This window comes from Malus sylvestris, chromosome 15 (genome assembly GCF_916048215.2).
Source record: "Malus sylvestris chromosome 15, drMalSylv7.2, whole genome shotgun sequence".
Taxonomy (NCBI): domain Eukaryota; kingdom Viridiplantae; phylum Streptophyta; class Magnoliopsida; order Rosales; family Rosaceae; genus Malus; species Malus sylvestris.
In genome coordinates, this window is record NC_062274.1 from 16,184,048 (window position 1) to 16,199,884 (window position 15,837).

General features: G+C 37.3%; 1 protein-coding gene and 1 long non-coding RNA gene across 2 annotated transcripts; both read right to left on the reverse strand.

Annotated features, from left to right (window-relative positions):
- Positions 1-7,552: 7,552 nt before the first annotated feature.
- Positions 7,553-14,716, reverse strand: LOC126605091 (uncharacterized). The gene is made up of 3 exons (XR_007616838.1): positions 14,398-14,716; positions 13,776-14,301; positions 7,553-7,635 (listed from the first exon to the last, which is right to left on the reverse strand). It is a non-coding gene; the product is annotated as an uncharacterized LOC126605091 (long non-coding RNA).
- LOC126605089 (uncharacterized) lies at positions 12,744-13,708 on the reverse strand. The gene has a single exon (XM_050272443.1). The coding sequence runs from the start codon at positions 13,570-13,572 to the stop codon at positions 13,189-13,191; it is 384 nt and encodes a 127-aa protein (XP_050128400.1). The 5' UTR covers positions 13,573-13,708; the 3' UTR covers positions 12,744-13,188.
- Positions 14,717-15,837: the final 1,121 nt, after the last annotated feature.

Below are 15,837 nucleotides of genomic sequence, written 5' to 3' on the forward strand. Positions count from 1 at the left end.
TCTGCCTAGTACTGAGGCTCCGAATAATCACCCTCTGGTGCCCTCTCTTTCTGGGGCTCTGCCGACTGCTGAGACTTCTCATGAGCAACCTTTGTGAAGGCTCCCTCTTGTTTGTTTATTTTGATTCATGTATATGTACATATTTGTAACTTATCAGAGATATCAATAAACAAGCTTTGTTTCATTTCAACGTATTGTGTTAAATGCACCAAGGCCTTATTCACTAAGTTCTTTGAATTTTTCCTTTTGTTGAATCTTGTATGTTGAAGCTTTGTGAGTGAAGCATGTAGGTTGAGGTAGTGCTCCCTTAATTTCTCAAGTGAGGAAAACTTCTTGGTTGGAGACTTGAAAAAATCCAAGTCACTGAGTGGTCGTGAGACTTCCGAGTATCAAGGTGCAGTAGCATATGGTAGGAATCCCCCAAGTCTCCGGTCGAGGGAGTTGACGAAGGAGGTGTCTTGCTAGTAGCCAAGTTTCCAAAGTAACGAAACTTCACCATTTTCCTTTCTAAGTGGTAGCCCAAAACTCCTCTTTCATATATATTTGTTATGAAAGTTGTTAAGCCCAAAGAAGATGAGGCTTAGGCAATTTTTTTTATATTTTATTATTTTTTTTTTTTTTGAATTTTTAAATTTCTGAATTTTCGAATTTTCGAAGTTTTGAATTTTCGAAAATATAAATATATATATATATATATATATATATATATATATTTTAAGCTTTATAAGTGAAGTTTGTAGGTGAAGCTTTGAGGTTAAAACTTTGTTGGGTACCATGAATTGATTTTGCTTCACACTATCTTGATCAAGATAGTGTGAAGCTTTTGTAGGTGAAGCTTTGTAGGTGAAGCTTTTGTAGGTGAAGCTTTGTAGGTGAAGCTTTTGTAGGTGAAGCTTTTGTGGTGGGGAAAGCTTTTGTAGGGGAAGCTTTTGTGGTGGGGGAAACTTTTGTGGGTGAAGCTTTTATAGGTGAAGTTTTTGTGGTGGGTGAAGTTTTTGTGGTGGGTGAAGCTTTTGTGGGTGAAGCTTTTGTTGGTGAAGCTTTTGTTGGTCAAGCTTTTATGGGTGAAGATTTTGTAGGTGAAGCTTTTATGGTGAGTGAAGCTTTTATGGATGAAGATTTTATAGGTGAAGCTTTTGTAGGTGAAGCTTTTGTAGGTGAAGCTTTTATGGATGAAGCTTTTATGGATGAAGCTTTTATGGATGAAGCTTTTATAGGTGAAACTTTTGTAGGTGAAACTTTGTAGGTGAAACTTTGGAGTTGAAGCTTTTGTTGGGTACCATGAATTGATTTTGCTTCACACTATCTTGATCAAGATAGTGTGAAACTTTTGAGAATTTGTAGTTGTCCTCCATTGATGAAGTTTTTGTTGGTGAAGCTTTGTTGAATTTCCTTTTTTTTTTTTTTTTTTTTTGGGAAACCAGAAATTTGAAAATGTGGGAGAGACAACATATATAAATTTTGCTTCCATACTGTTGAGCAAGAGATTGTGATGCAAGCCACACCTTGTAGTAGTCGAATGTTTGGATGAACCATATAAATTGAATTTGCTTCAAACAGTCTTGAATTTGCCTCGAATGTTTGAGAATTGTAGTTGCCCTCTATTGATGAAGCTTTTGTTGGCACCATAAATTGGTTTTGCGAATTTGTGGTTGTCCTCCATTGATAAGCTTTTGTTGGTGCAGCTTTGTTAGGTACCACGAATTGATTTTGCTTCACACTATCTTGATCAAGATAGTGTAAAACTTTTAAGAATTTGTAGTTGTCCTCCATTGATGAAGCTTTGTTGAATTTCCCTTTTTTTTTTCTTTTTTTTTTTGGAAAACTTGAAATTTGTTGAATTTCCCATTTTTTTTTTTTTTTTGGGGAAACTAGAAATTTGAAAATGTGGGAGAGACAACATATACAAATTTTGCTTCCACACTGTTGAGCAAGAGATTGTGATGCAAGCCACACCTTGTAGTAGTCGAAGGTTTGGATGAACCATATAAATTGAATTTGCTTCGAACAGTCTTGATCAAGAGTGTGTGAAGCTTTCTACGAGTTGTAGTTGCCCTTCATTGTTGAAGCTTTTGTTAGCACCATAAATTGGTTTTGTTTCACACTGTCTTGATTAAGAGTGTGTGAAGCTTTTGAGAGTTGTGGTTGCCCTCCATTGATGAAGCTCTTGTTGGCACCATAAATTAGTTTTGCTTCACACTGTCTTGATCAAGAGTGTGTGAAGCTTTTGAGAATTGTGGTTGAACTCCTTTGATGAAGATTTTGTTGGCACCATAAATTGGTTTTGCTTCACACTGTCTTGATCAAGAGTGTGTGAAGTTTTTTAGAATTGTGATTGCCCTTCATTGATGAAGCTTTTGTTGGCACCATAAATTGGTTTTGCTTCACACTGTCTTGATCAAGAGTGTGTGAAGCTTTTGAGAATTGTGTTTGAACTCCTTTGATGAAGCTTTTGTTGGCACCATAAATTGGTTTTACGTAACACTGTCTTGATCAAGAGTGTGTGAAGCTTTTGAGAATTGTGGTTGCCCTCCATTGATGAAGCTCTTGTTGGCACTATAAATTGGTTTTGCTTTACACTGTCTTGATCAAGAGTGTGTGAAGCTTTTGAGAATTGTGGTTGAACTCCTTTGATGAAGCTTTTGTTGGCATCATAAATTGGTTTTGCTTTACACTGTCTTGATCAAGAGTGTGAAGCTTTCTACGAGTTGTAGTGTTTGCATTGTTACAGAAGAGAAATGTTTGAAGCAGATGCATGAGGGCTAAATAGCTTGATCTTCGTATGCCATGCACTGAAGTTGTTGTTAGCTTGCAATAAGACTTTGTTGGTGACTATAACTCTTGTTGGGCATAAGTGCTCCCCTAGTTGAGTTGTCAAGCTTGAGGGTTTTTGATTATTTGTGAATGCTAGGAGTTCACATGTACAAGTTGTACCACTCATCTTCTGGTAAGTGGAATGAATGGTGAGTTGCTTTCATCACTTGGTTGGTGGTACGAAAGTGAGTTCCTTCATCACCTTTCATCACATTTCATCACCTGGTTGGTAGCACGAGGATGAGTTCCTTCTTCACCTGGTTGGTGGCATGAATGACAAGCTGCCAAATGATATTAGAGTACGGGTTGTACATTTCATCACCTGGTTGGTAACATAAAGATGAGTTCCTTCTTCACCTGGTTGGTGGCATGAGTGACAAGTTTCCAAATGATATTAGAGTACTGTTTGTACATTTCATCACCTGGTTGGTGGCATGAAAGAGAGTACGGGTTGTAGATTTTATCACCTGGTTGGTGGCGTGAAGATGAGTTACTTCTTCACCTAGTTAGTGGCATGAGTGGCAAGTTGCCAAATGATATTAGAGTACGGGTTGTACATTTCATCACCTAGTTGGTGGCATGAAGGAGAGTACGGGTTGTATATTTCACCACCTGGTTGGTGACATGAAGATGAGTTCCTTCTTCACCTGGTTGGTGGCATGAGTGGCAAGTTGTCAAATGATATTAGAGTACATGTTGTACATTTCATCACCTAGTTGGTAGCATGAAAAAGAGTACAAGCTGTACATTTCAGCACCTGACTGGTGGCATGAAGATGAGTTCCTTCTTCACATTTCATCACCTGGTTGGTGAGAATAAGGGCAAAGTGTCGAGGCACATTGCAGCAAGTGTCGAAGACACAAAGTATGTTGAATCCTTTTGAAGCACAGTTGGCTTATGTATAGATGTGTTGGAATGTATGATGTTTATGTATGAATGTGTTGGAATGTATAATGTTTATATTGATTGATATGAGTGATGCTTATAAATGTTTTGCTATGCATGAAGGGATCCATGCTTTTGATATGTGAACCATGTTGGTTGTAATACTTAGTATCATATACTTTGTGTCAAAGTACGCATGTTGAAGCTCTGAGTTGGAGTATAAGGGTAGGTCAGTGTAGACCAAGTGTTCCACTGCTAGGAACGCAAAAGACTCAGAAGAAGTTGTATGAATTCCCTATTCTTTAAATATTTGTCGAATGGCTTGTGTGGCAAAAGATTTCAAGCTGTTGAGAGTCAAAACATTTGTAATGTGTATACCTTCTTATAATAGCATTTCCTTCAGTACCTAGTCCTCCACTTTGAAAGAGTGAGGCTTGGCCCCATAGTCATAATAGTCGACGGTACGTTCATTCCTGGTTGTCTTGATACGAAATTTTATCCCTCTTGTTGTAATGGGCTTGCTGAGAGTAAAAATCCTTCCTTTTACCAAGAGACAGATACGTTTGATAACTTAGCGAGTAGCTAAATGAGGCAGGAGATGATGCAATTGGTGTCTGAATGGCCAATATCTCCTCACTTGGTAGAACTTGACTTCCATTTCCCATTTGTTGATAGGGGTTAACCATATGGGGGTTCATTTGGTATGTGTTTGCTTCGGCGGATGCGTGGTTGTAAGTCTGTGCCATCACCTCAAAGTAAGTCTTCCAAGTGTTGGCATTGATCATGTACTTGAAGAAACAATCACGTAGGCCTGCCGTGAAGGCCTTGAGAGCGGCCTTGTCATCTGCCTCAACGCAGTGAGAATACTCATGGCTGAAGTGACCGGCATACTTTCGTAGTGACTCATCCGGCTTCTGGCGAATAGTATACAAGTCATCTGTAAAATACAAGTGATCGGTTCGGAAGATGTGTTGAGAGACAAACAGTTTCCTCAATTCCTCAAATGAGTCTATTGTCTTAGGTGGAAGATGGCAATACCAGTTTAGAACTCCGCCAGAGAGGGTGGAGGGGAAGAGAAGATATCACTATTCGTCGGTGTGCATCTGATATGTCATGGTGGACTCAAAGAGGTTAAGGTGTTCAGTTGGGTCTTCTCTTCCAATATAGAGTTGTAAACCAAGCTTTTGTTTTGTCTTCGCTTGAAGGGGGTGTCAATGATCCTTCTTATGAGAGGGCTAGGCTTGGGTTGATTCCAGTCAGGTATCTCGACCTGATGTTTGGCCTTCAACTTGTTTACTTCCTTAAGGAGCTGTAGGACAAGGGGGTCCTGAGTAGAGTCATGTACCACTGGAATTTTTTTCGTAAGTCTCCATCGCCTCTTGGAAGTAGGAAAGTTTAAGCAAAGGCGTGTGGTTTTTTCTTGGACTCGCCGTATTGACTTCTAAGGCGAGTCTATCGGAATACCTCAGAGTCCCCCGTACCTTCATGTTCCTCTGGGACCTGTCGTTCCTTTCCTAGATTGGCAGCTGGCCTGGGTCGTGGGAGGGGACCGAGTCTTTCAGAAACCCTTGGGTCATTGATCTTCGAGCATATGTGGAGGGGATTCTCTCGACGTTGCTTTAGGAAGTCTCGGCAGTCACGATAAACAGCTTTCGATCCTTCCAACCTTTCTGCAATGAGGTGTCTTCCTCCACTTCTTCTACTTCGGGTTGAAGCATCTGGGTTGAGAGAAATCTCATATTAATCAATGTTTTGATGATTAACTCGCTCCTCATCAGGGATACCCATGTCGAAAAGAGGTGACCCTCCGTGTTGGGGGGCACCCAATGATGGTTGATGTCCACAGGGGCAACGAGCTCGCATGTTTGAGTACGCCTAGTTTCGTGGAGCGTCTCAAAGAGCTTCTCATACTGCTCCTGGAAAACCTCATTCTTCATTGCTATCTTGTTGTTTTAAGCTTCTAGCTTATCTTTAGCTTGAAAAGTAACCCTCTTTCCTTCCTTCTTTCGTTACTTCACACTAGGTGCAAGAAAGGTATCACTCTGTGTGCTGTGGCTTCCTTTGCTCCCTATGTTGGAGAGGGATGCCTGTCAAAAGAGAATGTACGAATGGTGGAAACTAGCTTGGCAAAGCTGAAGAGAATGGGAATAAGTGTCACTCCCACAGATGGCGCCAAATGTTGATGCACAAAATCAGTGAGGACTTTGGTACAATAGATAGTGTTAAGTTTGTGACCTTCGCTAGATTACTCCGGTCACTAGTGTGGATAAGTATGCAAATAGATAAAGACAAGGAAGCAAACACAAGATGTACATGGTTCACCCAGATTGGCTACGTCCACGGAGTATAGGAGTTCTTATTGATTATGAAGGGTTTACACCAGTACATAAGTTCAAGCTCTCATTTAGTGAGTACTAGTGAATGATTTAGTACAAATGACATTAGGAAATATTGTGAGAGAATGATCTCTATTTATAGAAGAGAGTTTCTAGTTTCATTCTGACATTGACACGTGTCATGTTGTGATTGGCTTCTAATGTTAACACGTGTCGTGCTATGATTTGCTTCTAATGTCGACATGTGTCACGCTGTGATTGGCTTCCTGGTTGGAGGGAAACTCTTCTGGGTCCTTGACAGTATAACGTTGACCGATGCTCAGTAGTTTTGGGATTGGTCAAGTATGGTACAAACAAAGACTTTGCCGATTGGAGTTGGAGTGATATATGGAAGCTTAAGCTACCTCCTCGAGTGCTTCATTTTTTTATGGCTGACTCTGCATGGAAAATTGCTTTGCAATGAACAGAGAGCTAAGAGAGGTATGACTGATAATTCCTATTATGACTTTTATGATGGTTGTGTTGAATCTATTGATCATATTCTGGTGTGATCATGCAAAGTTAGTGTGGAATCAATTGGGTATGCATTCAATTGTTCTATCCTCAGTTGATATTGACTTTCATGATTGGATGAGAATGAATCTTTTTTCAGAAGATTGCTCTGCCATAATCTGCCTTGGTGGGGTGTTTTTGCCTTTGCTTGTTGGCGGTTGTGGAAATGGAGGAATTTAAGCATTTTTGCATCTGATTTCATTTTCCCAAGTCAACCTCAGATTCTCATTTTTAAAGCTGCTAAAGAATGGTTTAAGGTGCAAAATTTTGGTGCTAAGCCTGTCAAGAGTAGGATTTTTTTAGCCTGGGATCCTCCTTCTCCTAATTATGTCAAGTTGAATGTGGATGGCAGTAGGAAGAATGGCAAGGGGTGCTCTAGTGCTGGTGGGATTTTACATGCTGCTGCAGGTGTGTGGATTGCTGGTTTCACAATAAATATTGGTGTGGGGAGTGTGCTTAATGCTGAGTTATGAGGTTTTTTTCATGGCCTGACTCTTGCTTGGAGATTGGGTTATAGAAAAGTGCTTGTTGAATTGGACTCCGCTGTGGATATTACTTTAATAATGGATTTTAATTCCTCTATGTACCCTTTTGCTCATCTCATTACTGCTTGCCAGGAGTTATTGCACAGGGATTGGATTTGCTCAGTTTCACATGTTCGTGAGAATAATAAAGTGGTTCATGGTATGGCAAATTTAGGCCATAAGTTTGACATTGGTCTTCATGTTTTTTATGAGCCTCCTCCTCTTGTGGATAGGTTGATCTTTGAGGATGCTGTTGGGTTTCCTCATACCCGTTTTGTTAATAGTTAGTTGTTTTTCTTGGGTCTTTTGACCACCAATTTTCCAAAATAAAATAAAATATAAGCTTTGAAAAAGTCCACTACACCTACTCAGTTGCGGGCCGTGGCCTATGTGACTTTGGTTCCATTGAAAATGGCCATACGTTACTCGACCTATCCCTCATCCGTCGGACAATGCAGTACCTCTATCTCTCCTTCTTGCAATGCACTTCGTATAGGAAAAAGCAGGAAAAGATTGGAAAAAAACTGAGGAAATGGATGAATAAAAACAATCCTAGAATCTGAAATTAAAATGCAGGATAAAAAAGGAGATAGAAATCAAAAGCCAAAGAAACGAAAAGGAAACAATACAAAATTCAGTCGGAAAGGAATTCAAATTACAAAATTGATTGCTTCGCTTTTTCAAAATTTTATCAATTTTCGGCTTCAAATTCGAGAGTGATAAAATTGGAGAGGGAACTCAGGGAAGAAATTGAAGACTTGGAAGCCCTGGGCGATGAGAGCGATCAATCGCTTGAGAGCCTCATACTTGTCGGAGTCGAAAGGAAAGGAGCGACGCTGACGTAGTGGGGATCCTAGTAGAGATGGGCTTGAGTGCTGATCTGGAACACCATTGTCAAGGCCTTGCTTAGTCTCCTCCGTTGCTCCGAACTTATTGAACATCTTCCGCAACAGGTTTCTCTTTCTCCTAAAATGGAGGACTTACTTGAGCATGTCTCTTTTCTATCTGTTTTTTTTTTTTCTCTTTTTTCAATGAACAACTACAAATTAAACTAAGCAAATAAAAAAATTATTGGAATTCAATCGAAATTAGCAGAAGATCAAAATTACACAAAAGAAATGAACCGCCTTGGCATGAAAATTCATGTACCCGTTGTGGCATAACTGGCTCAACATTCACCATTTTCAAAAACCCCAAATCGAATCTGAACTGCAAAACCCAATTCGAAATTCAACAACAATTGAACAAAATGAATGGGATTAGAAAATTTCAATGTTGAAGAAGCACCAAATGAAAGAAGAAGCACAGATGAAGAAGCACCAAAACGGTAAGATGGATGAAAAAAAGACTATATGAGAGGGTATGGGAGGTTGAGTTGGTTTCTCCAGAACAGTACGGTTTTAATCGTGCAACTTTGCAACCGCTATAACTGCTCGTGGAGAGTTCACTAGGTATAGAGATGAGCAATCAACGGGGTTAGAATCAATCTAAAAGTCTGAGCACCTTTCATGTTATTGTATTACAATTTTAACCCTATTTTATTTGTGTATTACAATTATAGTCCTTCTATATATGAATGGTTTTATGTTGTTTTTTTTTTTTTTTAAATGAAAACATAATTGGAATATTGAAAGCTTCACCTATTTGGGTTTCTCCCTTTATATATATAGATACTAAAATTTAATATTTTTCTTTCAATAAAAATATTCAAATTTAATAAGATTTTACTATAAGATTTTATTGAATAAAATTTAAATCAAAATAATGTATCCATGTGCATTTTTGGATACATTACTACATAGTTTATATACAATTTTTTTAAGGCTATGAATGCATTCTTTTGCCATTTATTATTCATATTGTTACATTGTTTTTATCCATTTATTTAATAAAAAAAATTTGAAATTCTTTTTTTATCATAGCCATTTCAAATAGATATATAAAGAAAATTGGATATGAATTCAGAGGTTTGCACCCAACACGGTAGATTAATTAGGTTAGAAGTTCAAATTTGAAAATCAAGCTTCATTTTATATGTTTAGCTGCGTGATATGTGGATATATATGGAATAGAATTCGGGATTATGGATTTAGATGCTAATAGCAAGCCTATTTAATGTGCATTCAAGTATTTTGTACAATGAATTGCCACGGTGGAAAGCTGAAGGACTTGAATAAAAAACTTTAAATGAATAAGGGTTTAGTCTAAGAAGTTATCAACCACCGAAACTAAAATATCTCTAGATAAAAACTCATTTTTATTGATAAAAGAAAATTATTTTTATCGAATTTCTAACATATATCGACACATGGAACCACATGTGTACCTTTTCGTTATTATCTTTGTTTCTATTATCATGGGGCCCACTGATGTAATAATGCATATTTGTTTTGCAAAACACATTTTTCAGAACAAAACGTGATGATTTAGCCTTCACCATTTCGAATAGGTGAGTTATAAATAGAAACCACCCGTAAAATTATTTAGACGTGGTAACATGTATGCCTTTATTAATGGTGTTGAGCTCGTAAAAAATAAGGAATTTTAACGAAAAACTCTTGTTACTGTTCATTTTAACGAAAAATCACATTTTTACACTAAAAAGTCAACCCTAGTACTATTCATTTCACCTTTTATTTTGTCCTTATCGTTAAAACTCAAAATTATTAAGTTTTTTTCATTAGTTTTCTCTAAAAAATATGCAGACGTGGAGGCTCGAGCCATACATTATCATGTATATTTATATCATGGCAGCCCACTAAAATGCTATTTTTTGTTTCCTAGAGTGTAAAACATCTTGTTTGTTGGTCTGGTTATTTTCCAATACTAGTAACCACTAATTACGTGTCTCGATCGTGATCTTTAACTGCGATTAGCGCTTCGATATACGTGATAAGTCCTCTATATTTGGGGCAAAGGCTTCCATTTTTTAAGAAAATTCCGATTTAGTCATTTTACTGTTGAAGCAACCTTCATCAGTCGAGTGGGTGACTTGTAAATAGAAACCACCAGTAAAATTATTAAGTTTCACTCAAGCCATACGTGGTAACATGTATGACTTCATTGATGGTGATGGGGCCCGCAAGAGAAAGGTGGACGCAAAACAACTTGAGGTCCATGAAAGTCGTTGCTGTCACATCCGGCCGAGCCCTCACCACATCTCGAGCTTGACTCTATCGTAGCACGATATTATCTGCTTTGGGTCTCGACCACATCTTAACGGTTTTGTTTCTGAAAACTCAGACGATAACTTTCTAGTGGGTCACCCATCATGAGATTACTTTCGCGCGAACTCGCTTAACTTTGGAGTTCCGATGGAACCCAAAGCCAGTGAGCTCCCAAAATGCCTCGTGCTAGGTAGAGATGGGAATATACATATAAGGCTTACATGATCCACTCCCTTGAGCGATGTGGGATGTTACAATCCACCTCCCTTAGGGGCCTGACGTCCTCGTCAGCACATTTCCGACCAGAGATTGGCTCTAATACCAAATTGTCACATCCCAGCCTGGACCCCCACCACATCCCGGTTCGACTCCGCCGTAGAACAATATTGTCCGCTTTGGGCCCCAACCACACTTTCAAGGTTTTGTTTCTAGAAACTCACACGAGAACTTTCCAGTGGGTCACCCATCATAGGATTGCTCTCGCGCGAACTCGCTTAGCTTCGGAGTTCCGATTGAACACGAAGCCAATAAGCTTCCAAAAGGCATTGTGCTAGGTAGATATGATAATATACATATAAGGCTTACAGGATCCACTCTTCTAAACGATGTGGGATGTGCCGAGTTTTAGCTCTTGGAAAATATGGGCATAATGGGACCATTATGGGAAAAAGATTTTTGTTTTTTGTTTTTCGGGAATTACACACCACATCATTAGTCAAGTTCACCAAATTGATAGGAATAAATGTCTAGTTGCAACTTATTTATTATTTTGTTATAAATATATCAAAGTTAGAGAGATAACCTTTATATTGAGTGAAACGAAGCAGAGGTAAAATATCACACTGTAATTAAAACACAAGGAGATGGCAAATTAAAGAAGGAGGAATATATGATCTTATTGAACTTTCCTTCTTTCTGATGTATTCTCTCTTTATGTTATTGCAGGCATACAGAGCGCTCTATTTATAGAGCAGCTCCGATCAAACCCATTAATTGTACATTCAAAATTTACAACATATACTTTGAAAATGTGATTCCTACAATTCCAAAGTCTACTGCCAATATTTTCATTAGTCTGTAATGTTGAAAATCCATTTGTGGGCATTCAATTATCGGCCAATGTTGTCAACAATGCTGATATTTTCAACATATTTTTCTTTTTCTAATAATAAAAAACTAAATTCCAAAGAATAATATCCTCGTCTTCCTAATTTTGCCAAAAAATCTGAAAAAAAATCGACCATTTAGAATGCGACAACGAAGGGGAAATTATTTTTTCGATGTTTTGAACTCCTGTTGTCTTTTCGCACACATTGATATTATATACATTAATAACTAACTACACATTACGCAATTAATACAATAAAAACAATTAAACTTTTTTTCCAATTTTATTCCAAAATGATTAGAGATTCAAATAGAGTTTCATTTTGTGAATGAAGTTATAAAAAACAACGTTCTTATTATTACTTTATTTATAATTTCTAGTATTCTATATATACTTATAGTTAGGCTCCTCTTCTTGAGAATCCATACATCCCTTATACTAAAGTATATGGACAACTATCTCTCGAGCACAGGTTTAGGTTTGGCATTAATGGATATATATACTTATAGTTAGGCTCCTCTTCTTGAGAATCCATACATCCCTTATACTAAAGTATATGGACAGCTATCTCTCGAGCACATGTTTAGGTTCGGCATTAATGGAAAAATAAAAAGGAGCACCTAACAACGTATCTTCACAAACTAAGAACTACGAGATCGCCCCTCTCATTCTGGGATTCTCTCTTCCTTTTTTCCAACTTGCCTTTTTATATTATAATTTATAAAAACTCATTTTTATCAATAAAAGACAATCCTTTTTATCCAATTTCAAACATACATCTACATGAGTAATGTTAGGAAGACTAAATTTGGAAACTAAATTTTAAAAACTAAAGGACATGTAAATTGATGATTGGTTTATTACTTAGGCGTTCATAGACGTACTTATTTTTATTGGTGACACATCATTTAATTTGTAAATTTAGTATTTCTAGCATTACTCCTACAGACCACTTGTGTGCCTTTTCATTATTTTTTTTTATTCTATTATCATGGGTCCCACTAGTAATAAATAATACATATATGTTTCTCAAAGCATAGTTTTCAACACGAAACGTGGTGAAACTGCTTCTCTCTCCCTCACCCACTCGTTGTGTTCCTTGTTGTCTAATTGGGAATTGGATCCTCTCCTGAGCTGTGAGGATCCTCATGATCAGCCCACGTAAGCTATTGAATTTTGATTCAACGGCTACAATTATTATAACTTTTAGAAGGATTCCTTGTTTGTAGTCGCACGTAGGCTGATCAGGAGGATCCTAAGCTTGTGCTCAGGAGAGGATCAAACTCTGTCCAATTGATATGTATTTGCTTTTCAAAGAATATAATTTACAAGTGAAGAGAAATTTGATACTTACAAATTTTAAACTAAGAAATGGTAAAAATAATACCATTACATTTTATTGATGAACTCGTAGTATAGCATATATCCATTCAAAGACATAAAGGTTGAAGTATCTCGCAATACACTGATACTATCACCTAGCGAATGATGTCTCTTTACGGAACTACAAATCTACAACTCAACATTTAAAGGGCGGATCCTTTTCATGGTACAGCTTTTATTTATTACATGTAATGAATAGACAGAAGAACGACGTTGCCAGGGAGACTAAGATGTCGCAACAAGTGAGCTCATAGATCACGGCTGAGGAAACTAAGCATGTCGCTACGAGTGAGCTCCCGGATCATGAAATAACTAATACTGCTACCCTTCTGCAATGCTGGATCATAATAGCGAAATCTCTCCAACCACCACTCAAACTTCACTAAGCTGACTCCACGGGGATACACTTTGCGTGGACATCACGCAGCAGGCAAAAGAACAGACTTTGGAAATGACACAGATCCATTGTTAGGAGCACCCTGGATATTGAGAATCGTTGTGACCAAATTGTATATGTGGACATTTTCAAAACTAGGAACCTTGCGACCTCTTTCAAACTGAGGACCATGCCCAACAAATATGGTCCGCATGGAGAAAAAAGCATTTTCATAACCGTGTGCACCTCCACACTCTCTCCCTTTCGTCCTCTTTTGTTCTACCTTAAATCCCTCGTCAACCAACCCTACTATAGGCGTAATTCGATCACTCGCTGCATAATGGAGCCGACTAGGAAGCTCCTCCTTAAGATACACTCTCAAATTCTTCCCATTCTCAACCTTGCCCGATTTCAACCCTTCATTCATCTTCTCAACAACACTCACAGGATCACACCTGAAGGTGGACGAATGGCGAGCAATGGAGTATGTGACTGGACCCAATCATTAGGAATTTCAATCCAAGGGGCCAAATCACTTAAATAAATTAGCTTTTTATCGCATGTACCTCTATCTCTCCTTCCTGCAATGCACTTCGTATAGGAAAAAGCAGGAAAAGATTGGAAAAAAACTGGGGAAATGGATGAATAAAAACAATCCTAGAATCTGAAATTAAAATGCAAGATAAAAAGGAGATAGAAATCAAAAGCCAGAGAAACGAAAAGGAAACAGTTCAAAATTCAGTCGGAACGGAATTCAAATTACAAAATTGATTGCTTCGCTTTTTCAAAATTTTATCAATTTTCGGATTCGAATTCGAGAGTGAGGAAGTTGGAGAGGGACCTCAGGGAAGAAATTGAAGACTTGGAAGCCCTGGGCGATGAGAGGGAGCAATCGCTTGAGAGCCCCGTACTTGTCGGAGTCAAAAGGAAAGGAGCGACGCTGACGTAGTAGGGATCCTAGTAGAGATGGGCTTCAGTGCCGATTTGGAACACCATTGTCAAGGCCTTGCTTAGTCTCCTCCGTTGCTCCGAACTTATTGAACATCTTCCGCAACGGGTTTCTCTTTCTCCTAAAATGGAGGACTTACTTGAGCATGTCTCTTTTCTATCTGTTTTTTTTTCTTTCTCTTTTTTCAATGAACAACTACAAATTAAACTAAGCAAATAAAAAATTATTGGAATTCAATCGAATCAACAGAAGATCAAAATTACACAAAAGAAATGAACTGCCTTGGCATGAAAATTCACGTACCCGTTGTGGCATAACTGGCTCAACATTCACCATTTTCAAAATCCCCAAATCAAATCCGAACTGCAAAACCCAAATCGAAATTCAACAACAATTGAACAAAATGAATAGGATTAGAAAATTTCAATGTTGAAGAAGCACCAAATGAAAGAAGAAGCACCAAAACGGTAAGATGGATGAAGACACCACCAAAAAAGACGATATGAGAGGGTATGGGAGGTTGAGTTAGTTTCTCCAGAACAGTATGGTTTTAATCATGCAACTTTGCAACCGCTATAACTGCTCGTGGAGAGTTCACTAGGTATAGAGATGAGCAATCAACGGGGTTAGAATCAATCTAAAAGTCTGGGCACATTTCATGTTATTGTATTACAATTATAATCCTATTTTATTTGTGTATTACAATTATAGTCCTTCTATATATGAATGGTTTTATGTTGTTTTTTTTTTTGAAATGAAAACATAATTGGAATATTGAAAGCGTCACCTATTTGGGCTTCTCCCTTTAGATATATAGAAGATAGATACTAAAATTTAATATTTTTCTTTCAATAAAAATATTCAAATTTGATAAGATTATACTATAAGATTTGGTCGAATAAAATTTAAATCAAAATAATGTATCCATGTGCATTTTTGGATACATTACTACATAGCTTATATACAATTTTTTTAAGGCTATGAATGCATTCTTTTGTCATTTATTATTCATATTATTACATTGTTTTTATCCATTTATTTAATAAAAAAAATTTGAAATTCTTTTTTTATCATAGCCATTTCAAATAGATATATAAAGAAAATTGGATATGAATTCAGAGGTTTGCACCCAACACGGTCGATTTATTAGGTTAGAAGTTCAAATTTGAAAATCAAGCTTCATTTTATATGTTTAGCTGCGTGATATGTGGATATATATGGAATAGATTTCGGGATTATGGATTTAGATGCTAATAGCAAGCCTATTTAATGTGCATTCAAGTATTTTGTACAATGAATTGCCACGGTGGAAAGCTGAAGGACTTGAATATAAAAAATTAAATGAATAAGGGTTTAGTCTAAGAAGTTATCAACCAAAGGACCGAAACTAAAATATCTCTAGATAAAAACTTATTTTTATCGATAAAAGAAAATTATTTTTATCGAATTTCTAACGTATATCGACACATGGAACCACATGTGTGCCTTTTCGTTATTATTTTTGTTTCTATTGTCATGGGGCCCACTGATGTAATAATGCGTATTTGTTTTGCAAAACACATTTTTCAGAACAAAACGTGATGATTTAGCCTTCACCATTTCGAATAGGTGAGTTATAAATAGAAACCACCCATAAAATTATTTAGACGTGGTAACATGTATGCCTTTATTAATGGTGTAGAGCTCGTAAAAAATAGAGAATTTTAACGAAAAACTTTTGTTACTATTTATTTTAACGAAAAA

Coding starts and splice junctions, on each gene's coding strand:
- LOC126605089 (XM_050272443.1), bottom strand. CDS start 13,572: ATGAATGAAGGGTTGAAATCGGGCAAGGTTGAGAATGGGAAGAATTTG.